Below are 24,261 nucleotides of genomic sequence, written 5' to 3'. Positions count from 1 at the left end.
GCTATTTAAACTTATCTAGGTTTTCCTTTAAAATGATCTCTATCTAGTGTTTACAGCATGAGATTTATAGTCAGGCATTTTGTATTCTGTTCCTAGTTTGAGTGATCATGAGCAGTCTTCATAGAATCTTCTGTCTCAACTAAACAACAAAGGCGTTGAGGCTTACTTAATGTCTGTAAAGCACTTTGAGATTATTGATGAAAAAGCACCAGGTATTAAAATGCACAGCATTAGTTTATCAAATTTACATACTGCCATAGCAGTGCCCTTTAAAATTTGCAAAAATACACCTCTACCCCGATATAACGCGACCCGATATAACACAAATTCAGTATAACACGGTAAAGCAGTGCTCCGGGGAGGCGGGGCTGCGCGCTCCAGTGGATCAAAGCAAGTTCGATATAATGCGGTTTCACCTATAACCTGGTAAGATTTTTTGGCTCCCGAGGACAGTGTTATATCAGGGTGTATATGCAAAAGTCAAAAATCTCCTATTAATTTATTATTTTGATGTTTACATGCATTTTTGCAAATTTTGGGGGGATGTTATCAAGGTTGGGCAAGTAGTGTAAATCTGATGGTATTAGAGTGAGTGAGGGAAGGATAATAGAACTGGCTGGATCCCTGAACTAATCATTTTAGATGCCTTAACATTAGAGCTTTTTGAAGAAGCTGTAAAATACATTTTTAAAGGAAGCATAATAATTTTGCATGTTCTTCTTTGAGTTCTTGTTCACGTGCATTCCACATTAGGTGAGCACGGGCTGCGTGTACGGACATTGGAAACGTTTTCCCTTAGCGGCTCCTGTCAGGTCGGCAGGGGGGCCCCCTAGAATGGCACCTCCATGCCGGTGCATATATACCCCTGCCGATCCGACCCCCCCCCCCTCAATTCCTTCTTACCATCCGTGGCAGCATTGGAACAACTCGCTCGCTCACTTGCGAGTGATCCCTTAGCACAGTTGTAGCAGTTCTCAGTAGTTAGTTAGCACTTCTTAGTTGTTAGATACTTAAGCCTCCTTTGTTAGAGGTGTCTGGAAGTTGCTTCCCGCACCAACCCTGGGCTGCGGGACATGCCGCAGGCCCATGGGTTTAAGGCTCGTGCCACGTGCCACAAGCCTATGGCGATTAGTGATCCCCACGACTCGTGTCTCTGTTATTTGGGGGAAGCGCACCAGACTGAGTGCTGCAAGATCTATAAGGCATTCAAGCCCAGGACTAAGATAGAAAGAAAGAGACTTTCGCCTCAAGCAGCTACTCATGGAGGCTGCGCTGCAACCTTCGGCCTCGGATCATCTATCTTTGGCGCCGGCGTCCTCAGCGCGTAGTGCCCCGGCGTCAGTCCGTGATCCGGCGCCGGTGGGGCACCATAAGCCTGTGGCACCAAGGAAGCAGGACAGGCCCCAACACCGTTTGACCTCTCCAGCGTGGTCAAAAGGGCAACCAAAAGGTGACAGGGGGCGCTACGCGTGTAAGAAGGCAGTGCCTTCCAAGGGACTGGGCGCTCAGAGGGGCAGTGCGGCCCCAGTACATACACTGGCACCAGTGGCTCCAGCAGGCCCGTTGAGCCCCGGGCTAAGTGGTTTGAGTGCCAATGAAGGGCTGGAGGAGATCCTAGAACAGCCCTCCACACCAGACACCTTTGAGGTGGCAAAGTACCTCATCGAGCTGTCGGCAGCAAGCCCCCTCCCTGACAAGGAGAAGCCTCTGGTACCATCACCCAGGGTGCAATCCAGAGGGAAGCAGGCAATGGTGTGCCGCTCGAGGTCACCGCCCCGGCACTGCTCCCGGTGCCGGTCCCGGTCAAGCTCAGCCTCTGTGGACTCCCAGATGCCCTTGATTCAGCGGGACTTGGTGGCACAGGAACTGGGCCAGCATGCGGTACCTGCCCTGTTGGCGCACCGCTCCCCGGCGCCGTCACTAGGCCGGCACCCAAGGGACATAAGGCCGAGGTTGCCGGCCCTGGGCAGAAAGCGCCAATCACGGTCGGTGAGGAGCTGTTCTGCAGCCTCCCGACGACACCAAGCCACGGCGCCGCCTTGACCATCAAGGTCGGAGTCCAAGGTCGACTCAGGCTACTTGAGCTACGTCCACAGGGCGCCAGCGGACAGGGAGCCCCAGGCCGTGTGGCAATCCCAATGGGGCCCGCCAGGACAATGGCCCTTTTGGACCTTGTGGGCCTATCATCAACAGCAAGGGACCAGAGCTTCGAGGTCCGGCTATTCGGTGCATCGGTCCCGGTCCCCGCGCAGGCACCTCTCGACAGCTAAGGAGGCCACGGTGTCCAGACTGCCGGACGCTTCTCCGTAGCATTGGTGAGCGGAAGCGACACCGAGCCTGGTGCTGTTCCGGGGACAATCAACCCGACAGGACCCAGATGTGCCCCCTGCCTATATGGAGGAGCAAGAAGGGCAGGTGGAGGAGGCACAGCAGCTCCTCACCTCCTCCTCATTCCCAGACGAGGCTGTGGCGGGCACTGTGATGTTGGGGCCACCTCCGATTGACCACAGGGCGCACCAGGAGCTGCTCCACAGGGTTGCCCAGAACTTGGGCCTACAGGCGGAGGAGGCGGTTGAGCAGGAGGATCCTATGGTGGATTTCCTAAGCCCTGAGGGTCCCTCAAGAATTGCGTTCCCGCTCATAAAGACAATCCAGACCAACTACAAGACTGTCTGGCAAATCTCAGCCTCCAGCACACCAATGGCCAAGGGGGTAGAGAGGAAGTACTTTGCCCCTTCCAAGGGCTACGAGTTCCTTTTTTGTCATCTGGCCCCCTATTCTCCTGTTGTCTCAGCCGTTAATGAACGGGAACGTCATGGTCAGCAAGCCCTGGCTCCCAAGGCCAAGGAGGCTAAACATTTGGACCTCTTCGGAAGGAAGGTCTACTCCTCTGGGAGCCTCCAGTTACGGATCGCAAACCAGCAGGCGATCCTGAACAGGCACAGTTTTAACTCCTGGGTGGCAGTTTCAAAAATGTAAGGACCGCTTGCCCCAGGGCTCTCAGCCTGAGTTTACGGCCCTCGTAGAAGAGGGAAAAGTAGTAGCCAAGACCTCTTTACGGGCCTCTCTGGACTCGGCAGATGCTGCAGCCAGAACGATCAAGCTCAGCGTGGCTTCCGGCTTCGAGCCTCCTGCCAGAGGTCCAGAATACCCTCCAGGACCTTCCCTTCAAAGGGTCTGGCCTCTTTTCGGATCAGACTGATGCCAGGCTGCATAGCCTCAAAGACTCCCGGGCAACCCTCAAGTCATTGGGAATGTACACCCCATTGGGAAGTCGTTCAAGCCTCAACCGCCTCGGCAGTACCAGCCTTGTCCTAGACAGGAGCAGGGACAATAGGCGCAGGCAGAACAACATGCCTGACCAGGGCCAGGGCAAGCTCCAGCCTGGAAACAAGCAGGGGTTTTGAAGGTGCGCTTGAGGACAGTGTACCAATCCAGCTCCCAGATCCTTCCCCATGTTTCTTGAACCAGTTGTCCCACTTCTACCATGCGTGATCCCGTATAACATCAGACTGTTGGGTCTTATGCACGGTGCAAATGGGATACACGCTGCAGTTCTCCTTCCCTCCTACCCACCCCCCTTCCCCGTCCCTCTTCACGGACCCTTCTCTCAAGCAACTCCTTATGCAGGAGGTTGTCGCTCCTCGAGGCGGGTGCGGTGGAGGAAGTCCCTCAGGAACTAAGGGGGAAAGGGTTTTACTCCCGTTATTTTCTTATCCCCAAGGCAAAGGGTGGGGCCTTCGCCCCATTTTAGACTTTCGTGGGCTCAATAAATTCTTAGTCAAGGTCCGCTTCCGTATGGTCTCCCTGGGCGCTATTATCCCGTCCCTGGATCCAGGGGATTGGTACGCTGCCCTTGACATGAAAGATGTATACTTTCATATTGCCATTCACCCAGCTCACCGGCTATTCCTGCGGTTCACCATAAACCATCACCATTACCAGTTTATTGTCCTCCCATTCAGCCTGGCGGCAGCCCCCACATATTCACAAAATGCACGTCAGTAGTTGCAGCCTTTCTGCAAAAGAGGAGAATATGGGTATACCCGTACCTCGACAATTGGCTCCTCACGGGTTAGTCTGAAGAGGAGGTCTGTTCCCATGTGACGGTGGCCCTGGATGCATTCCGCAGGCTGGGTCTCCTCGTAGTGGGCCCAAGTCTTCCCTGATACCAACTCAAAGGCTGGAGTTCATCGGGGCAGTGCTGGACTCGGTGCAGGTGCGAGCGAGCCTCCTGGAACCCAGATTTCTGGCCATCCAACGCGTGGTAGACTCGATGCTAAGGTTTCCAACTACCACCGACAGATGCTGTCTGCAGCTCCTAGGGCACATGGCAGCGTGCACTTTCGTGATCAAGTACGCTTGGCTGAGGCTCAGGACTTTACAAGCCTGGCTCACCCGGTCGTATCGCCCGGGCAGAGATCCCCTAGACCTCGTCGTGACGGTTCCTGCCCAGGTGTTGGACTCCCTGCGCTGGTGGCTGAATCAGCCAGTAGTATGCGAGGGTATCCCCATTCACTGCACCGCAGCCTGCTCTGACGCTAGTGACAGATGCGTCAGACCTCAGCTGGGGGGCTCACTTAGGGGACCTAAGGACACAGGGCTTGTGGTCCAGGGATGAAGTGTTGCTCCACATCAATGTGAAGGAGTTCAGGGCGGTTCGTCTAGCCTGCCAAACCTTTCACACTACTTTGGAAGGTCACAGCGTGACAGTTCTGACAGACAACACCACCGGCATGTTTTATATAAACAAGCAGGGCGGAGCCTGCTCCTCTCCCCTCTGCCGCGAGGCTCTTCTCCTGTGGGACTTCTGTATAGCCCGCTCCATCCATCTCAAAGTGTCATACCTCCTGGGAGCGCAGAATGAGCTGGCAGACTTCCTCAGCAGGTCATACCGCATGCACGAGTGGTTGATGAGGGCATCTTGCAATCTGTCTTCCAAAAGTGGGGTTTTCCTCAAATGGACCTCTTTGCCACCAAGAACAACAGCCAATGTCCACAGTTTTGTTCGTTCCAGAACCACAGTCCGGGCTTGATCACAGATGCGTTCGCAATCACTTGGGGCGGGAGTCTGAAGTACGCCTTTCCTCCGCTCCCACTCATCCACAGAGTCCTCCTCAAAGTTCGCAGGGACAAGGCGATGATAATTTTGATCACCCCAACTTGGCCTCGTCAACACTGGTTTACGACCCTGCTAGAGCTGTCAGTGTCCGCCCTGATTGCCCTGCCCCTGCAGCGAGATCTCATCACACAGAACTGCGGGCACCTGCTCAACCCGGATCTGCAGTCTCTGCATCTCATGGCGTGGAAACTCTGTGGCTGAACGCTATGGAGAGCCAGTACTCTCTTCCGGTAAGGCAAATTTTCCTTGGCAGTAGGAAACCCTCCACTAGGGCGACCTACCTAGCTAAGTGGAAAAGATTCTCCTGCTGACGTGAGCCTAAGCAGGTACAGCCACTCCAGGCCACCATTCCAGTCATCCTAGAATACCTCCTGCACCTCAAGCATCAAGGTCTCGCCCCTTCCTCTATTAGGGTGCATCTGGTGGCCATTTCAGCGTTCCACCCAGGGGAATCCAGGTGTTTGGTGTTTTCTAACCCCATGGTGGTGCATGGGGACTGGAGAGAGTGTTCCCTTACTCATGCCTTTCGGTCCCACCCTGGAACCTAAATCTGGTACTCTCCAAGCTCATGGGCCCGCCGTTCGAGCCCCTCGCCTCTTGCTCTCCCTTCCACCTCTCCTGGAAGGTGGCGTTCCTGGGGGCCATTACGTGCGCAAGGAGGGTGTCTGAGTTGAGGGCCCTCACCTCGGAACTGCCTTGTACAGTCTTTTATAAGGACATGGTGCAATTCAGGCCGCACCCTAAATTCCTCCCTAAGGTAGTCTCGCAATTTCATATGGGCCAGGACGTTTGTTTGCCATTGTTCTTTCCTAAACCACACATGGACCCGAGTCACCGTAGCCTGCACACTCTGGATGTCTGAAGGGCCCTGGCGTTCTATTTGGAGCGGACTAGGCCTTTCCACAAGTCGACATAGTTGTTTGTTGCCATAGCCAACAGAATGAAAGGTCTTCTGGTCTCGGCGCAGTGTATATCGTCATGGATTGTGGACTACATTTGTGTGTGCTACGAACTCTCCAAGGTTCCAGCCCTGGTGATCACGGCCCACTTGACCAGGGCGCAAGCGTCTTCCACAGCTTTCCTGGCGCAGGTCCCAATCCAGGGGATCTGTAAAGCAGCCACCTGGTCCTCGGTGCACTCATTCACAGCCCACTACGCGGTCAATCAGCAGGCCAGAGATGATGCGGCAGTCGGCAGGGCTGTTCTCCAATCAATTGTTCCATGACTCCTACCCTCCTCCTATGGTAAGCTTGTGAGTCACCTAATGTGGAATGACAGGTTTCAGAGTAGCAGCCGTGTTAGTCTGTATCCGCAAAAAGAAGAACAGGAGTACTTGTGGCACCTTAGAGACTAACAAATTTATTAGAGCATAAGCTTTCGTGGACTACAGCCCACTTCTTCGGATGCATCCGAAGAAGTGGGCTGTAGTNGAAAAGATGGTTACCTACCTTTTCATAACTTGCTCTTTGAGATGTGTTGTTCACATCCATTACACATTAGGTGTGTGCGCGCCGCGTGCACGGACATCAGAAACTTTTTCCCTTAGTGGCTTCCGTTGGGTCAGCAGGGGAGCCCCCTAGAATGGTGCCTCCATGCCAGTGCATACATACCCCTGCCGACCCGACCCCTCTCCCCAGTTCCTTCTTGCCGGTGACTCTGACAGAGGGGAAGGAGGGTGGGAAGCATAATAGACGTGAACACCACATCTCAAAGGTAGGTAACCGTCTTTTCTTCTTCGAGTGCTTGTTCACGTCCATTCCACATTAGGAAGAACAGGAGTACTTGTGGCACCTTAGAGACTAACAAATTTATTAGAGCATAAGCTTTCGTGGACTACAGCCCACTTCTTCGGATGCATCCGAAGAAGTGGGCTGTAGTCCACGAAAGCTTATGCTCTAATAAATTTGTTAGTCTCTAAGGTGCCACAAGTACTCCTGTTCTTCCTAATGTGGAATGGACGTGAACAAGCACTCGAAGAAGAAAAGACGGTTACCTACCTTTGAGATGTGGTGTTCACGTCTATTATGCTTCCCACCCTCCTTCCCCTCTGTCAGAGTCACCGGCAAGAAGGAACTGGGGAGAGGGGTCGGGTCGGCAGGGGTATGTATGCACTGGCATGGAGGCACCATTCTAGGGGGCTCCCCTGCTGACCCAACGGAAGCCACTAAGGGAAAAAGTTTCTGATGTCCGTGCACGCGGCGCGCACACACCTAATGTGTAATGGATGTGAACAACACATCTCAAAGAGCAAGTTATGAAAAGGTAGGTAACCATCTTTTCTCTAGACTCCACTGGAACTTACTTTCAACTTCAGTTCTTTTTAAATAAATTTTTGTTCAGCAATGGTCATGTCTTCGAATGAGTGTCAAAAGTTTTTAATATGGCTGTCATATAAAGTCTGCAGAAAGGAAGTTCTGTTCTTTTACAAGGCCCACCAAAATGGGGCTCATCTTTTGCAAATTTCAGCAAATCCAGAAGAGAGATGTGTGTGATGGGGAAATATATACCTGGATGGGATATGCGGTGGGTAGTGGATTATGCAGATGATTACAGGAAGGCTCTTATCCACATGTAAAAAGTTCTTGAAGTTTTCTTAGAGATCAAACTTTTAATGTTCAAAGGTTTTAGAAGTTTCTGAGGTTGATAAACTCCTTCCCTCCCTTTTGGTTCCTTGTTCCCTCCGTTCTTGCCCCTCTCAACTCAGATAGATCTCCTGGGGGCTCCTCCAATACCTCTTATGTCCCACCCAAGACATCTGTTCTCCCCTGTCTCCTTGCATGCATCTCTCTTCTTACCTCTGAAACATGCCACACCCTTTCAACACCTCACTTTAGTCCCTTGTATGCACCTGTGTGTCCTTTTGTCCTCTCTGCCCTGCTACCATTCCATGTCTTATCTCCTCTGTACCTCTAGGTCCCTTTCAACCTATAATGGATGAATGCTCTGTCTGTCCTGCCCATCTCCCTTGTCCTCATCCCATATTCTCCAATGTCTTTCATTTGGAGACTTGTGAGCGCTATTTCATGCCATTGTACCTCCCAGTCCCCAGTCTTCTAATACCCCCTACTATATCTCATCCTAGACTTCTGCCCTGACATACTTCCACCTGATTTCCTACCCCTATTTCTGACTCCGGCCTGGTCTACACTACTCATTTAGGTTGACGGTAAGGTAGCTTACGTTAACCTAAGTACAGACTACCGCCTTGTCCTGCTGATGTAAGTGCCTGTTAGGGGGCTTATTTCTTCACCCTCTCATTTCCCTGGTCCTTCTCGCATGAACAAGAGAGCAACAATACCCAAAGTCCAAAGGTGCAAACAATTCGATGTTTATTGGGGTGAACTTCCAGCAAGTATGATTCCAATTTCCTTCCTTAGTGTCCCCCTTCCCAGCTCTGTCACCATAGAGCCTTGCCTGTGTCCCTGTTCCCATCCTCCACCCCTTAGCGATACATGATTTCAATTCCCCCACCCCCATTCCCTGTTCCTATTTCCCCCCTACTTTTTGATTGACTGCAGACTATATAGTAAAACTTGAGTTGTGCTTAACTTTCAGTCAAATAATTGGTTATGGTATAGCTAACTAACCAATTTTAACATATTGTAATATGATTATTTAATCAGTTATATTCCACCACCTTAATTGGTTTACACCCAACAATTACAGAACCAGATAGAGATTATACAGACAAACAATAGGGAAGTAGAGACTACAGTGATAGAACAATACAGAAATGAGGATTTTACATTCCAGCTATTGATAAGTGAGTTCTTGCCAGACAGGATGCTATTAAACTAAGTTTCCTTTTACATTTTTTAGGCTCTTTCCTTCTTTTGGAGGTGATAAGAATATTAGGACAGGATTGTATTCCTAACAGCCCAATAGCACCTTATTTCAGTGTGACTAGTTTGGAATGTAAGGATGTGACTATACACTTTCCGGTTTATGGCTGGCCTCTGCTGCTTAACCGAAGGCCTTAGCCTAAGAACAAGGCCTCAGACTGTCACAGTAAGAGAAGGCCCTTACACCGGCAGCCAGTGCTTTTGATTCTTTCTTTTATACCTTTATAATTAGCTAAGTAATAAGAATACACCTAAATTTTTAAAGTATAGGCCTTTGCAGACATAATAACTCCACCTCCACAAGAGGCATAGGTATTACTTCAGTATAGTTAGCGTGACAGTGTCTATATAGACACTGCCTTACTTACATTGGCTGTTGGCTGTCTTGTCAATTTCAGGGATCCAGCATTAATTAACAAGAAAGCTGGACAGCTAGAGCCTGGCTGCCCCCCTGCTCCCAGCCGTGCCCAGTTCCCCATTCAGGGCACTGCTCCTGGTGGGTAGGCGAGAAGCCCGGGCACTCCCTACTTAAATCTGCAGTGTAAACATGCCCTCATGGAGGTCATGCAATTGTAAGGCCTGTGGTCATTAGTGGGTCATGTGAAAACTTTTTCTGATATTTACAAAACTTTCCAGAAAAATACCTGTGGAATGTAGAATGTGGTATGCAAAACTTTAAGATGATCAGTTTCTGATTGTGACTGAGGAGTGGTTTAAAATTTGGACGTATGGGCATTTAGTTTCAACCTTAATTACATAATACCTATTGATGCTCCCTAATTACATGTAAATGATTTGATTTACTATTGTTTTTCATTTCCTCAATTTTAAATTTGATTCCTTGTCTAGTTAAATAGCTCCCTTCATAAAAATATAACTGCCTCTTATTACTTCAGTGTGTTATACAATTTAGGATGTTTTATTTTGTTTTGCTGATTTTGATACTTTGTTACAATGCATTTTAAATAAGAGTTGAGAGAAGGTATTAATGTCTCTAGATTTATTAAACAGGCCCAATCCGGATCCATTAAAGTCCATTGGAATTTTGTGATTGGCCATCCCATCTGAGATCTTTCCAAATGGAAAAAAATGGCAGAATTACTGATTTTTCTCCAGTTGTTAATTTTCCGATTTGGTCTTTCATTTCAAATTGAGAAAGTACACAGTTTTCATCTCAAAGTATTATGTAATTTATGCTTTGGTTTCTGTATGTTCCTTGTCATTTGGCAAATATAGATTGGTAAATGCTTTTTTCCAAAAAAATTGTCTCTTTGGAGTCCTAGTGATACTCATTTTTACCACAGAAATGTATGCTGCCCAACATGTTTTATAAAACGTAATAAAAATCTCATTTGTATAAGACTTCTCCTATTCTACTTGGAATCTCATCCACAGATTCCCAACTCTTTGAAGTTTCCTTGAAGATCCTGGAGCCCTTCAGTTTTTTTGAATTTCAGGTAGGTAAGCATATGCGCGGATGCATGCGTTAAATTGGTCGACCCTCTCCCTATGTCTGCATCTGTGCTTCATGCTCCTCAGTTACTTTTTCCTGCCAATTAAGTAGGATATCTGAGCCTCAGACATTTTCTTTCCTTGGTATTTATAGGCTGTAATTCTTGTTAAATATATTGGTTAAATGTTTAATTTCTTAATAAAACAATGTTGGAGTGTTCTGACATTTTCATAATTACTACTTCAAATAAACAACCAACCACTTTCTGTATTTGTCAGAGAACAGACATAGACCTACGCAGGTCTATAGAGGCCTACCAGAATCATACATTACATTTTTCTTGTAGGGCTCACAGCCTTTTACAGGGTGCCTGTTTTGTTCAGATAGATTTCCTTCCTTTTACTATTCAGACTTTTTAAAGAGTTTTGATTTCCTCCCCTGAGGGCAATATAGGCCAGCACCATAATCCATTATTCACTTGAGCTGGTTTTGACAACATCAAGAATGATGAAGCACTGAGTTTTTCTTGATAGCTTCTACATGTAAATGCTCCATTCCTCTTCATTTGAAGATATCTTTGGAGGTTCAGAGGCAGTCCTTTTCCAGAAAATTGTTACCATTTAAAGGATGTCAGTTTTGGAAGTGAAGACTCCAGATCATGACTGAAAATACAAATGCCATATTTCCCATGGGATACTATAGTTTGTCTGTAGTCCTTATATGCAAGACATTTTTTTCTGATAATGAGCTGATTTCCAGAGTGTTTCTCTAATAACTTCATGTGGAAGTGAAAGAAAATTTCTTGGACGATGTCCTCAAGCCAAGAAGGAGCAAGCTTCACAAATTGATCGTCATGCTGCAAGTGGTATAGCATCTCATCCAGCACTTAGAGGGACTGAAGAGCTCTGTGTAAGCTCAAAAGCTTTTCTTTCACCAACAGAAGTTGGCCAAATAAAAGAAATTACCTCACACACCTTGTCTTTCTGATATCCTGAGACCATCACTGGTACAACACACTGCGAACAGGGATTCTCAAGTAATAGGCCCCTGGGACTCTACTCAATTCCAAATATCCCCTATTCCATGTCTGGTAAAGGAAGAAGATAAGGTCTTCAGGAGAGGAGTATGGTCTTTTGATTAAAGCACAGGACTGAATGTCTGGGAGATCTGTGTTCTATATCTTGCTCTGACACAGACTTCATGTGTAGACATGGTTGGTAAGACACATAATTGCTTTGTCCCTTACGGTCCCTATCTATAAAATAGATGCACTGTAGAAGTACAGTAGTAGTAGATACCTTCAGCATCTTCAGAACAGTGAAGTTGCTGTATTGAATTCCCAGATGCCTTTAAAATCTTAACTGTTGAAATATGATCTTAATACAAGAAATTAAACAGGCCAATGTGAGTCTCTGATACTCCTTGTTATATCTTCAGTTTATATTTAGTCCATAACTTCTTTCACAAGCAGGGCCTAATACTTCAGTGTGACCCAACAACAACTTTGATTGTACAGATCTTCCTTCTGAGCACTTTGTTTGAAACTTTGAGATTGTTTCAGGATTTCTTGGAAATTGTCCATAATCCCTTTACTGTAAAACCATGAAGTGAAATGGATGATGTTCAGTCATAGTGACATTTTAGCACCCGTGTCTAGGGGAAAAAGATACTGCGTTACCTCATCTTGGCTTGATTGGATTTGTAGGTGGTCTCTTCTGGTATATTTAACAACTGTTTTGGGGTTTTTTTGGATGGGGGAATGATTGTGCAAATTCTCCTAAAGGTCATAATTTTTGTTTTTGAATTGCTTGTTCTTTTCAAAGGTGGCCTGAATATGTTCTTCTGAAACATTTTCTTTGCTATCAGATATAAATTTGATCCCAAACAATCTTCTCTATTATTACTTTAAACTCCCATGAGACTGTTCTTCAGGATACCTTTTTTGTTCTTCAGGGTACCTTTTGAGTCTGGCAGTTACCTCAGCAAGGTGAATAAATGATCTACAGCCTTGGTTAAGTAAGCTGACCATTAGAAAAAAGAGGGAGTTGTGGTTCGGAAGTTGTGTCCTTTTCTTCTTGGGGATTCTTCTGAATTTCACTTTATTGAATCTTATTTTCTTCCAACCTTGATTGATCTAGGAAAGAAATAGTTATATAAGCTGCACAGTTACACTGAGTGCTTAGTTATAAATAAACTAGAGCCAGTTGCAGGTTTTACGTACAATTATTTGTGACTTTACTATACTGATAACTGTATTTCTCTGTTGTGAGAACTACCGTACGAGGAACTGGAAGGAAACTTCTGCTTTCACCTGACACATCCCAATGAATGATGCTTAGTAATATGCAAACATTTTGTAAGCATTGCTGTTTAGGCTCTGATGCTGTTGTGGTCATTTTGATATGCTTGTACAGTTCTACATTATTTTCATAATCTTCATCTGTTGTCCATTAAAGGCAAACTGCACAGCAAAAATAAAATTGTACCCTTTGCTGTTCCTTAATGATGCATAATTATGGCCTGATTCTTTTCCACCAAAAATTTGTACTTGTTTTTTCTATTAGAAATATCAGATCCTGTCTTCTTTTTCTTGGTTTTGTTGTTGTTTGTTGTTGTTAAAGGGTTATGTTTCATGTTGATGACAGAACAGGCTGAAATCTGAGCTATACTTTCCTGGCTTTCAATTAGCCTTTTGTGATGGCACTGTCCCATTTGTTCCTTCAGCAAAGAGGAAGTTATAATCTGATATTACCAAAGAAAAACCACAGAGAAAACCCATCTTTATGTACATTACTGATAGATAAAGATGGCCTCAAACACAATTTTATTTTTACTTTGCAACTTGCCTTTAAAAGGCACTACTTTACTATAATCTAAAGAGTGGGAATATGTGGAGGAGATCCAAAGTAGGAGAAAATGGGGTTACTTTATCTGAAACTGGAGTTCTCCTATTGGGTCATCTCCTCCACTCACCCGCCATACTCCCCTCTGAGCTTTGCATCTTTGTGATTGGCTTCCAGTGTAAGTAAGGGAGCGTGATATCAACATGGATAAAGGGAGCTGGGTCAACCTGTTTGACACATGCATGCTTACGTACAAGAAATTCAAAATTTCAATGGCTCTGAGGTAATAGAGGCATCTTGAAGAAACTTCAAACTGTTGTTCTATGGAGGAGATTGTCTAATAGAACTCCAGCTAATGGTAAGTAACCCTATTATTGTGAATATTTAGTAGATGCCCAGAATGCTTATGTATTTTGCTTATGCTTACTAGTGAAGAGTGTAATGTCACAATTTTCTGCTGTAAATTACTATTTAATCTTTTTTTGAAGTTACCATTTAAATAAGTAGTGCACTATTTATTTGTCCCGTTTTACATTTTGTACATTTTCCATTATTCTGGGCTTTTGACTTTCTTTAATTTCTGACAGGTTTTACAGTGAATGATAGCTACAATCAACAAAATCAATTTTCAGCTGTACAGCAGCTACAGGATTCAAGCACACTTGAGTCTCAGGCTCTTTCAACAAGTTACCATCAACCAAATCTGCTTCAAGTTCCTAATCCAGAGACTATTAATGTGGTGAGTATCTATGAAAGAGAGAATATATTGTTGTTCATTCTGTGAGGCTGACCTTGTGAAGACATTAGCCTCTTCCAGGGTATGTTCATGTAAAGCACCAAGAAAATGAGGGAAGATTCAAGAAGACTTTTCTTGCTTAGTCATTTTTCTTTAAAACACAACAAAAGCAAAACAAACTGGGGAAAAAAACAAAAAAGGCAAAATAATAAGTTTCCCTGTCCACATGTTTAAGAATATAAAAAGTGTCACTTTATTTTATATATTCTGACAGTTTACTTTCTTAAATCTAAAAATCAAGATACGCGTATGCTAGGGATACACTTAATGTGAGTCATTGAAAGAACCTTACATAGACAGATCGGAAATTCATTATGCTAATTTATGGAACAACTCTTATGGGTTAGACTTTTAAATGTTTCTCAGTTTTTGTTTTTGTTTTCATTTTTTGCTGCAAATGACATGCTTTTCCATTATATAATCTTAGCATTACCTTACTGTATCTAACTTGAATGCATGCTGTAACTACTATGAGATTGTTTTCCTAATAGTTGCACTATAAAACTGCATAATATACAACCACATCGTATCCTCCTATGATGAATGTTGGGCGGGGATCAGAAGACCTGAGAAACTCTGCAAAGTTAGAGTAATAGATTTTGAGGTCAGAAGGGACCATCATGATCATCTAGTCTGATCTCCTGCACAATGCAGGCCACAGAACTTCACCTGCCTACACCTATAATAGGCCCTTAAGCTCTGGCTGAATTACTGAAGTCCTCAAATTATGATTTAAAGACTTCAAGTTACAGAAAATCCATCATTTACTGTAGTTTAAACCTGCAAGTGACCCATGCTGCAGAGTAAGATGAAAACTCCCCAGTTCACCTCAAAAGATGGGTTTTAGTATCCCCAGAGGAGTTAGGTGAGTATTTTCTAGCTATCTACATTAGAGCTTCCTTTTCCTTCAAATTTCATGATGTACTAGCTTCACTGTGAGGCTATGCTGTCATTAGTCCTATGAAAGGGCTATGTAGAGTGACTGCTTTTTGATTTTGCCCTTTACATGACCCAAACAATAAGACCTGATTGCAGATTTGACATAGATGGGACTCCCAGTGAGAGGGAAAATTTGTAGTGTACTGGCTCTGTTTATCCTGTTTTGTAAGCCCCAGTAGCCCTTCCATCTCTGCACTTTTGCTACCCTCCTCGCTTCACAGTAGAGGAGTGTTGGTCCCATTGTTAATGTTTAGATACACTGTCTAAATTCTTAGAGAATTTGTGTATTTATAAATTTATGCTCTTATACCATTTCTGTTGAATACTTGAGATGTACACTTGCCACAAGTCTGTGATACAGACTTCTGTGCCTTGACTTTAGTATTGCTGGATTTAAGATTTATCTTGGATCTCTGTTTGATTTCTAGACTACTCGCCTCATACAAGATCAGTCACAAGAAGAACTTGAACTGCATGCCCAACGCCCCCAGTTTCTTGAGGACAATGAAGATCAAAGCAGACGTTCATACAGGTCTGTTATATTTCATTTTAGCCTTTGTCACCTTATTTTCTTACATTACTACCATTTAAATGTAGTCAAGACCAATACCAGTAAGTGCGTTGGAAACCAGCAGTGCCATCTAAAAATTGATCCATGACTTTGTAGAAAGTCAATATAAAAAATCCTTTGTGAAGGCTTTTTGATGATCATTTGGTTCACCCTAGAGAACAAAGGTAATACAACAGTCTGAACAAAACTTCAAGTGATGGAGAATCCTCACTGAGAACTATTCCAAATAGATTTCAGTAAGCTGGTTGTGGGAACATACATTCTTTAGAGTGTTTGTCCATAAACATATGTGTAAAGATACGTATTCCACTCCTGGTGTACCTGTGCTCTCTGCACTTGAGATCTGAATCTTTTGGCCAGCCATACCCTTCAGAACCGTGTGTGATCCCTGAGTGTCTGTACCAAGGGCATAAAGGGCAATCAGCACTCAGTTCCTTCTCATTGCCCATGACTGAGATGGAACTACCTATGACTACTTGTGTTTACCTTCACTGTTTTTCCTATGTCTTGTAAATTAGTGTTTAATTAGAGTGGGTTAGTTAGGTTATTGTCTTGTTTTGTCTGGGGACTCCTAGCAAATGTGACGTTGATAAATTTTTCTTGAAAAGGATTTCAGAAGCCAAGGAAGCATGTTTGCAGATGTTTTTATTCGACAGCTCTGTAAGACTGACTGCAGAAGTGACCGAGTATTTTAGTCCCACTCCTTGGACAAGTTCCACCCTTTTCTATGAGTGTTTCGGTAAGCTCAGGATTTGTCAGTTCCAGATGTCCATCATTCAAGAATCCAGCTTCTGTCTCTGGTAAGACAGACAAAAAGCTTTCTGAGAATAAGGAGCATCACTCCTTGGAGGAAAAAAAGATTGCCTGTGAAAGCTTCCACTAAGAAAAGATCCAAGTCCCCTATTCTCCCATCCCAAAATTAGGCCTTAGTTGCATGCAAGATTTGATAAAATAGGTTTACATTCTGAGCAGACATCCCTTGGATATGCCTAATACTACAAAGTGTACTGATGTCCCCAGGGTGGTGGAATCATTCCAATCAACTTTGCAATTATTTTTGTGCCACCCCTCCAATCAGAACCATGGTGATGATAAATTTATCCCTTTGGGGCTGTGGTAGCGCATGTGGAACATCATCATGTGCAAGTCCTCTGCTTATGAACCCATGCCATCCTGTTCCTTGCTACTTATGTTGATGAGGGCCTCCTTTTTGGTTGCAGTTATGTCAGCAAAAAGAATTTGGAGAAATACAAGCCCTCATGGTAGACCCACCCTGTACAGTATTTCATTCTGAAATTATTTTCGACCCCACTCTAATTGCTACGAAAGGTGGTTATGGACTTTCATTTGAATCAGATGATCCATCTACTTATATTTTTTTCTAAACGTCACTCAAATAAAGGAGAAGCTAGTTTGCATACTCCAGTGGGGGAGCATTGCCTTTTATTTACAAAGAACTAATCAGTTCAGAATTTTCTTGAGATAGATTGTAGTAGTTGCTGAGCAAATGAAAGTCATCTAATTTCAGCCCAAAGGCTGTCTGAATGAGCCTCTGGTTGTATTAGGTCCTCTTATGATATGGCTAGTTTAGACTTTCGCAGTTCAGGTTTATTCTAATAGGATTCAGGCAGCATCCGCAGCTTCTTTGTGACATATTCCTGTCACAGATATTTGTAAGGCAGCCACTTGTGGAAGGAGGGACAATCCATACTTTTAAAAAGAAATATTCCATTTTGAAGCGTCAAGGTCAGATCCTTTTTTGGCAAAGCTGAACTACGATCTCTCGGACTAGACTCTGAGCAGTCACCTTCTTAGATTAGGTTACTGCTTTGTGAGTCACCAAGGATGGAGTGTGTGGTGTGTGTGTGAGTGTGTGTGTGTGTGTATAGTTTAAAAATATGGAAGAAAGAAAAGTTACTTACCTGTACAGAAATTGGAGTTCTTCAATATGTTATCTATCTATCTGTATACACACACACAGTATTCCATGATCCACCCTCCTTCCCTTTTACTTTGGAGTCCTTTGTCACTTGGATTCTGTGGTGGTGAAGGAACTGAGTGGTGATTGGGCTCCTTTGCCCTTTATGTCCTGGGTATGGAGCATGATGATACTCAAGGTGCATGTGAAACCTATCAAAAGGATATGCTTACAGTTCAATAAGCTAACTCATTCTAATCTAACACTAATTGCAAGAAGTATAGTAAAAACAGTTAAGGTAAGTGTGTTAAGATGTAGACACTAAGCACTTTTTCTCACAGCCCCGGGTGATGAGAAGGAACTGAGAGCTGGTTGGGCCATACTGCTCTTTATGCCCTTGGTACAGACCATGAGGACACTCAGAGAGCAAGTGTAGCCCCAGCGGAGGTTGCTGGCCAAAAGACGCTGATCACAAATACGTGGGGCGCCTTCACACCAAGAGTAAAAAATATATATATATATATATATATATATAAAAAATTTATGGACAACACATCTCAAAGAACTCCAGTTATTATACAGGTAAGTAAATAAATTTCCTTTGTCCTTGCAAGGGTATAACAGGATAAATATGGGTGCAACCTGTGCAAAATACATAACCTGTGGTACCATTGGATGGCAGTCACATTAGCCATACGGAGGATGCTGACAATTCAGTATGCAGAAATGGCAAGTTGACCCCTTTTGTAGAGCAGATGATCGGATTATAGCCCTGACTACTTTGCTATGAACACCAAAAAAAGGGTTTGAAACCAGGAATGTTATGTGCTCAGGATGTCCCTGGTGTACAAGTACACCCTATTTTGAATAGATGCTTGCTTCTCAATCACCTTTCTTCAAAGTGAAGACATGGGGTGTTTGAAATTGAGTGGTGATTGGCAAGCATTTTCAGAGTCAAGGGAGTGTGTGTGTTTGTTTTTTGAAGAGGTTGCAAACTTTTGTATGTTAAAGAACTGGGTTTTTTGTTTTTTTGTTTTTTGTTTTTTGTTTTTTTACCAGCTCTAATTAGAAGATATTGTAGAAATGCAAATTAACTATCATTTCACAAGAAAAGACAATTTGGGGGAAAAGTTTAACTGTTTCGTTTCACCGGGTTGGAAATAAACCCATTTTATGTTTTTCATGAAACTTTCAGTGATTTTTTTTTTAATAATTGGAATGTTTATTAAGATAATGTGTGAAATCAATATGAAATATTTTTGCTGACCAAAAAGATGTTTTTAGCATACAAAAATGTTAGCAATGGAACGATATGCATCAAAACTAATGCATATCCTGGTAAATTTCACAAAAGAAGATTTCCCATGGGTTGACAATTTTTTGTGAAAAGTTCCATTTCCAGAAAGGACCAATTTTAATCAGAAAAACTTTTTGTATGTAAAATTTTAACCTGATTAACTTCCACTCTCAATGGGCATTGCAAATGTTAATGAATTAATCTTCACAAATAACTTACTCTTCCTCACAAGGATATCCTCATTTCCCAATTGGGGAATCTGAGGAACACAAAAATTAAGTAACTTGTCCAAGCTCACAGTGTGTGTCTGTGCTAGAGCTATTAAGAACTGAATTCTGTTATTTCCCGATGATTCTCAACAAAAATGCCACCATTGTTGCACCACTTTAAGTTGCTGTTGCACTTATTTTAGGTAACTTAGGCTGGTCTCCTCTACCAGAGAGATCAACGCTGCTGCAATTGATGCAGCAGCGATCGATTTAGCGGGTCTAGGAAAGACCCGCTAAATTGATGGCAGAGTGCTCTTCGGTCAACCCCGGTACTCCAGCTCTCCGAGAAGAGTAAGGGAAGTTGACCGGAGAGCGTCTCCCATTGATTCAGTGCCATGAAGACACTGGGGTAAGTCGACCTAAACGATGTCTACTCCAGCTACTTTATTCATGTAGCTGAAGTAGCGTAATCTAGGTAGACTTAGCCCCGTGGTGAAGACAAGCCCTAAGATAGACAAGGATTTGAATCACATGCGATGGGATTTGGAGAAACCAGAAAACCAAGGATATTTTTATTAAACAATAGATAGAACCCATCCAAAGGGTGCAGTCTAAGGGTTATCAACTCCTGCAATTAAGACCCAGAGGAATCAGTCTAGCACAAAGAATGTAACAAAAATATGCAGCTTTAAGGTAATTCTACTGGGATGAGACATTTTAGATCAGAGTTCTCCCAACAAATTTTTGGTGCCCTCAGAGTGCAGCCACTAATTATTGGTGATGGCCGCACTGACACTTTTTTTTCCCTAAAATACTTTATTAACTTTAGGAAAAATAAATAAATATGCATATATATACATCCAAATCATTGTAATCTATTTATGTAGGGGGGTTTTTTGTGTTTTTTTTTTTTTTTTTTTTTTTTTACAGACTAAATAATCGAAATAAATAATGCACAGTTGTCTTTATTCTTTACTGGACCTAAACAGTATAGAAACACAAATAAGGTGCTTTGCACGTTCTTGTCTTCTTTGTTGTTGATTCTTTTGCTTTTTTGGTTTGTACAACAATTCTGAAGTAAACTTTAAAATGCTTTGACATAATAGAAGTCCAAATAATAATGAGAAAAATCTGCAGATGTGACCAATTTTTTTCTTTCAGAAACACAAAAAATCAATCCAATACAGTAATAATGATAATAGTAACAACAAACTTAATCCTGTTTTATTGTACTTTAGTAATACAGTGTGATAATGAAATTTAAAGTTCTGGGTTTTAACACATCCATTGTGTGGAACAGACTATTTGCAAAAGTTCAGGAGCTCTTTGAATGGAAAGTCTGCAGGATCTCAGTTTCCCTGTGAAACTAAAAGGGAAGCTTCCAGGTTAGCACCAATGAGGCAGTTTCGGTACTTGTTCTTCAGAAAATGCAGTGGACTAAATGCCCTATCACACAGCACAGTAGTGAAAAACAGGGATAAGAAAAGAAAAGCAACTTTAGCTAGGGGCTTGTAGGTGTCCTCAAACACGTACATGTTACTTCAGAACTGCTGTACTGTAACACTGGTCTGACTGAAGTATATTTTCATTCTTGAATCATTGCACATTTTCAGCATGAGGAACTTGAGCTTGCTTAATCTGTCTTGCAAGGCAGTTAGTTTGTTTGCAGCAAAAAACCTGACCAGAATTGTTGAATGGGTCAGTCACAAAGGTATACTGACGGAAAAAGTTTCCCTCACTGAAATGATTTTCAGGTTCCTCCAAGAGGAAACTCAGGTATTTGGTTACAGCTAAGCCAAGTTTTTGCTGCACATTCTCATCCTGAGAGATGAGAAACTGATTAAGCTAGTAAAAAACTGAAGTCCTGTTCCTCTTGTAGGTGCTGGACGATGTCGGTGATTGTCAGTCTAAACGTATGAATTATTTCAATGCTATCAAATATATTAGCTGAGGTTTTTGAAGCTCAAGGAAGCAAGCTTTGGTTAAAAACTCTTTCAAAAAGAGCAGGGAACCATGTACTTCTGGATCTTGTTGCTTTTGGCACTTCATTTTTGGTGCAACTTTATTCTAACCCTCTAACTCTTCTTGGAGCTCAAACAGCCTCTGTATACTGTAATTAAAACTAAGCCAGTGGACTGGGTTGTAATTCAGCAGCACCTTGTGTATCTCTCAGCTCATTTTGCTCAGAGTTGCGAATCTCCCTTGGTTGGCAGCGTTGATGCATTTTTTTCACTATGGATTCAGTCCATACTTTTCATTGAAGCCTTGCTGGCAAGTACTATATATACTCATTCATTAGCCCATCCCTTTATAAGGGCCCAGATGGATAGATCAAAATAGCAAAAACTGTATGATTCTTTCATAAGCCGACCCTATATTTCAGGGATTGGCAAACTTTGGCTCCTGGCCCGTTAGGGTAAGCCACTAGTGGGCCTGGGCATTTTGTTTACCTGGAGCATTCACAGGCCACTTCCCGCAGCTCCCATTGGCTGGGAACGGCAAACTGCAGCCAGTGGGAGCTGAGAGCCTCCATACTTGCAGATGCTCCAGGTAAACAAAACGACAGTGTATTAGATATTCAATTCAATGATTCCATAGAGTTTAAAATCATCAAATTTTGGTGTATACCCATTTATAAGCAACCCCCGCTCTTTGATGCGTCAGTTTTTTACCAAAAATATTCAGCTTATAAACGAGTATATACGGTACTTCTTGGTGGGCAAAACAAAAAAAGTTTGAGTGCACCTTTCTGGAAGCAGTTCAACACCCCTACTCATGCACTTTGCATAGGTTCTGCCCCATCAGCTGTCAAGCCGCAGAGATTGTCAAAGCTAACATGGCACTCCTCCATTCTTCGAGTGCTTGCTTACGTCCATTCCATTGTAGATGTGTATGCTCGCCACATGCACCGGTGGCGGAAGTTTTTCCCTTAGTGGTATCCATAGGGAACTAGCTCTGGCGCCCTCGAATGGTGCGCGTAAGCACCAATGTAAGGGTCGCCGCCAGCTGCCCCAACCCTCAGTTCCTTCTTACCACCAGTGACCGTGCTGTAACATCTCCTTGCCTCGGCAAGCCTATCCTTCTCAACTGTACCCAGTTGCAAACTTTTTTTGTATATAGTTGTTAAAAAATTGTTCCCTGAGTGTAGTTTTGGTGTAGTTTGTTAGTCCCAAACGGGACTTAGCCTAGGAATGGGGCATGTCCTGGTCCCTGGGCTTCAAACCTTGTGACTGCTGCAAAAAACTTATGCCAGTCAGTGATCAATCAGCTTCCATGGGGAAGTGCTTTGGGGAAACCCACATTAGCAACAAGTGTCGCATTTGCAAGAATTTGACAGCGGACCAAGAAGGAGCAGGACATTCCTCTCTGAGCACTCCTTTTGGAGTCGGCCCTTATGCTGGCGTCAGAGTCGACCAGGTCGGACTCTGCTCCCAGCACCGTGGGTTTGGTGTGAAGTGTTCCACTGGCACCAATCCCCATGCTCGATACCAGCTAAAAAGTAAAGAAAGGCCGGGAGAGGACATTCTCCTATGCCCCGTACAGGGAAAGGAGAGGACTGGAGGAGAGCAAAGACCTGCAAGGGGCAGCTCTTCCTCGCCAGATGGAGGTTGGGCCCTGACTCCTGCTGAGCGGCCGAGCCCACTCCAGGACCTGCTCGCCACCCCAGGGAGCGGCAGAGGTACTCGGCACCTGGCGGTGCTGTCCACACTGGAGGCCTTTCAGGCCGCAAAAGACATCCTGTCCCTGCCAGTGTCACCCACACTGGCTATGGATGTACCCCGTTCAAGGACTAAACTGGCCTTGGAACCCTTCCAACAATCCCCATCAGTATGGCATCGCTCCTCACTGCAGGAGGTACTCCATCAACGCTCGCCTGAGCAACGGCACCAGCCCATGGGCTGGCTGGCCTGCTGGAGTCCCCAGCATCGGTTCAGGGATTCCAGGCAGCGTTCCTCGGGCTCGAAGTGGAGATCACCAGTGGACTGGCACAGACCTGCAGAGGCATGGCACCAGTGCTCAGAGCCCCAGTACCGGGAGTGTCTTAGCTGTTCATCCAGCACACGGCACAGCTCTGCGGTGTCAAGATGCTGGTCCCTGGATCCATGCCAGTGGTCGCCAGACCAGCGGTACGGCTGACGGCGAGCATGTTGATGGTCTCCGATTCATCAGTAGGCCGGCTCATACTTCCACTCCCGCTCGACAGGCTGGCACCACGAGCGAAGCATAAGGCATCGATCACCGGGGTTCCATTGCTAATCCACCAAACACCACCGCTGGTCACCGTGATCCGTCGTCTTCCTACAGATCCTCAACAGAGGCTCGTTGCCAGGGCAGAAAGGATTGAGGTAGACAGGAGGCTTCAGTACAGGTCTGGTCCCCCAGACATGCATCTCTCTCCTGGGGCTCCGATAGCGAGGAGGAGATCCTGCCCGTGGGCCAGGGCCAACCGTCGGGCATTGGCATTCCCTGCTGGACCACCAGTGGCAGCATGGCCACATGGCCAGAAGCCTGCCCCTTGGCAACTCTGAAACCCGAGGGGATTTCCCCTACCATCGGCTTTTGGGGCATTCAACAAACTGTTGGCAACAGTCTACTGCCCGCCCTCGGACTTGGAGTCAGAGCAGGCTCCCCAGGTCCATCCAGCCTCAGATGAGGCTCCCATGGTAGAAGCGGCGGAGTTGGCAGACCCACCTGTACCTGCCTCCTCATCGTCTTCGCCCGATGAGGCAATAGCAGGACCCTCTCACCCAATTCCCCAGGACAATGCCAAAGCTCACCAGGAGCTCTGAAAGAGGGTCGCCTCCAACTTGGGGCTGGAAGCCGAGGAGTTGGCAGAACCCTCGGACTCTTTGTTCGACTTACTTCATGTGGAAGCCCCAGCCAGGGTGGCATTGCCTGTGCATGAGGGGGTGGCAAAAATCACCAAGGCCCTGTAGCAGATACCTTCCTCACTGCCACCATCTTCAAGTGGGCAGAGCAGAAATACCATTTTCCTGCCAAGGGGTACGAGTATCTTTATACCCACCCTGCCCCAAGCTCACTAGTTGTGTCAGCAGCCAATGAACGTGACAGAGAAGACCACCCGGGATTGACGCCCAAGAACCAAGGAGGCAAAGAGGCTTGATCTCTTTGGTAGAAAAATTTATTCTATTTCCAGCCTCCAGCTGAGTGGCCAAACACCAGGTCCTGCTTGGCTGCTATGATTTTAATATCTGGCAGTCCATGGTCAAGTTCTCGGACATGCTGCCGGAGATGATCCTGGACGAGGGT

At 44.9% G+C, this 24,261-nt stretch overlaps 1 protein-coding gene across 1 annotated transcript in view; it reads left to right on the top strand.

Annotated features, from left to right (window-relative positions):
* The window catches only part of ZNF236 (zinc finger protein 236), a gene marked incomplete in the record, with an annotated part of 198,678 nt that overhangs the window by 88,397 nt on the left and 86,020 nt on the right, over positions 1-24,261 (top strand). The window contains 2 exon segments of the mRNA XM_034762494.1: positions 13,848-13,999; positions 15,424-15,527. Of these exon segments, the coding sequence (XP_034618385.1) occupies positions 13,848-13,999; positions 15,424-15,527 (256 nt within the window).

The sequence above is a fragment of the Trachemys scripta genome, chromosome 2 (assembly GCF_013100865.1).
Source record: "Trachemys scripta elegans isolate TJP31775 chromosome 2, CAS_Tse_1.0, whole genome shotgun sequence".
In the NCBI taxonomy this organism is placed as follows: Eukaryota; Metazoa; Chordata; order Testudines; family Emydidae; genus Trachemys; species Trachemys scripta.
The sequence above is the reverse complement of the archived record's forward strand: the minus strand, read 5'-3'. Positions and strand labels throughout refer to the sequence as shown.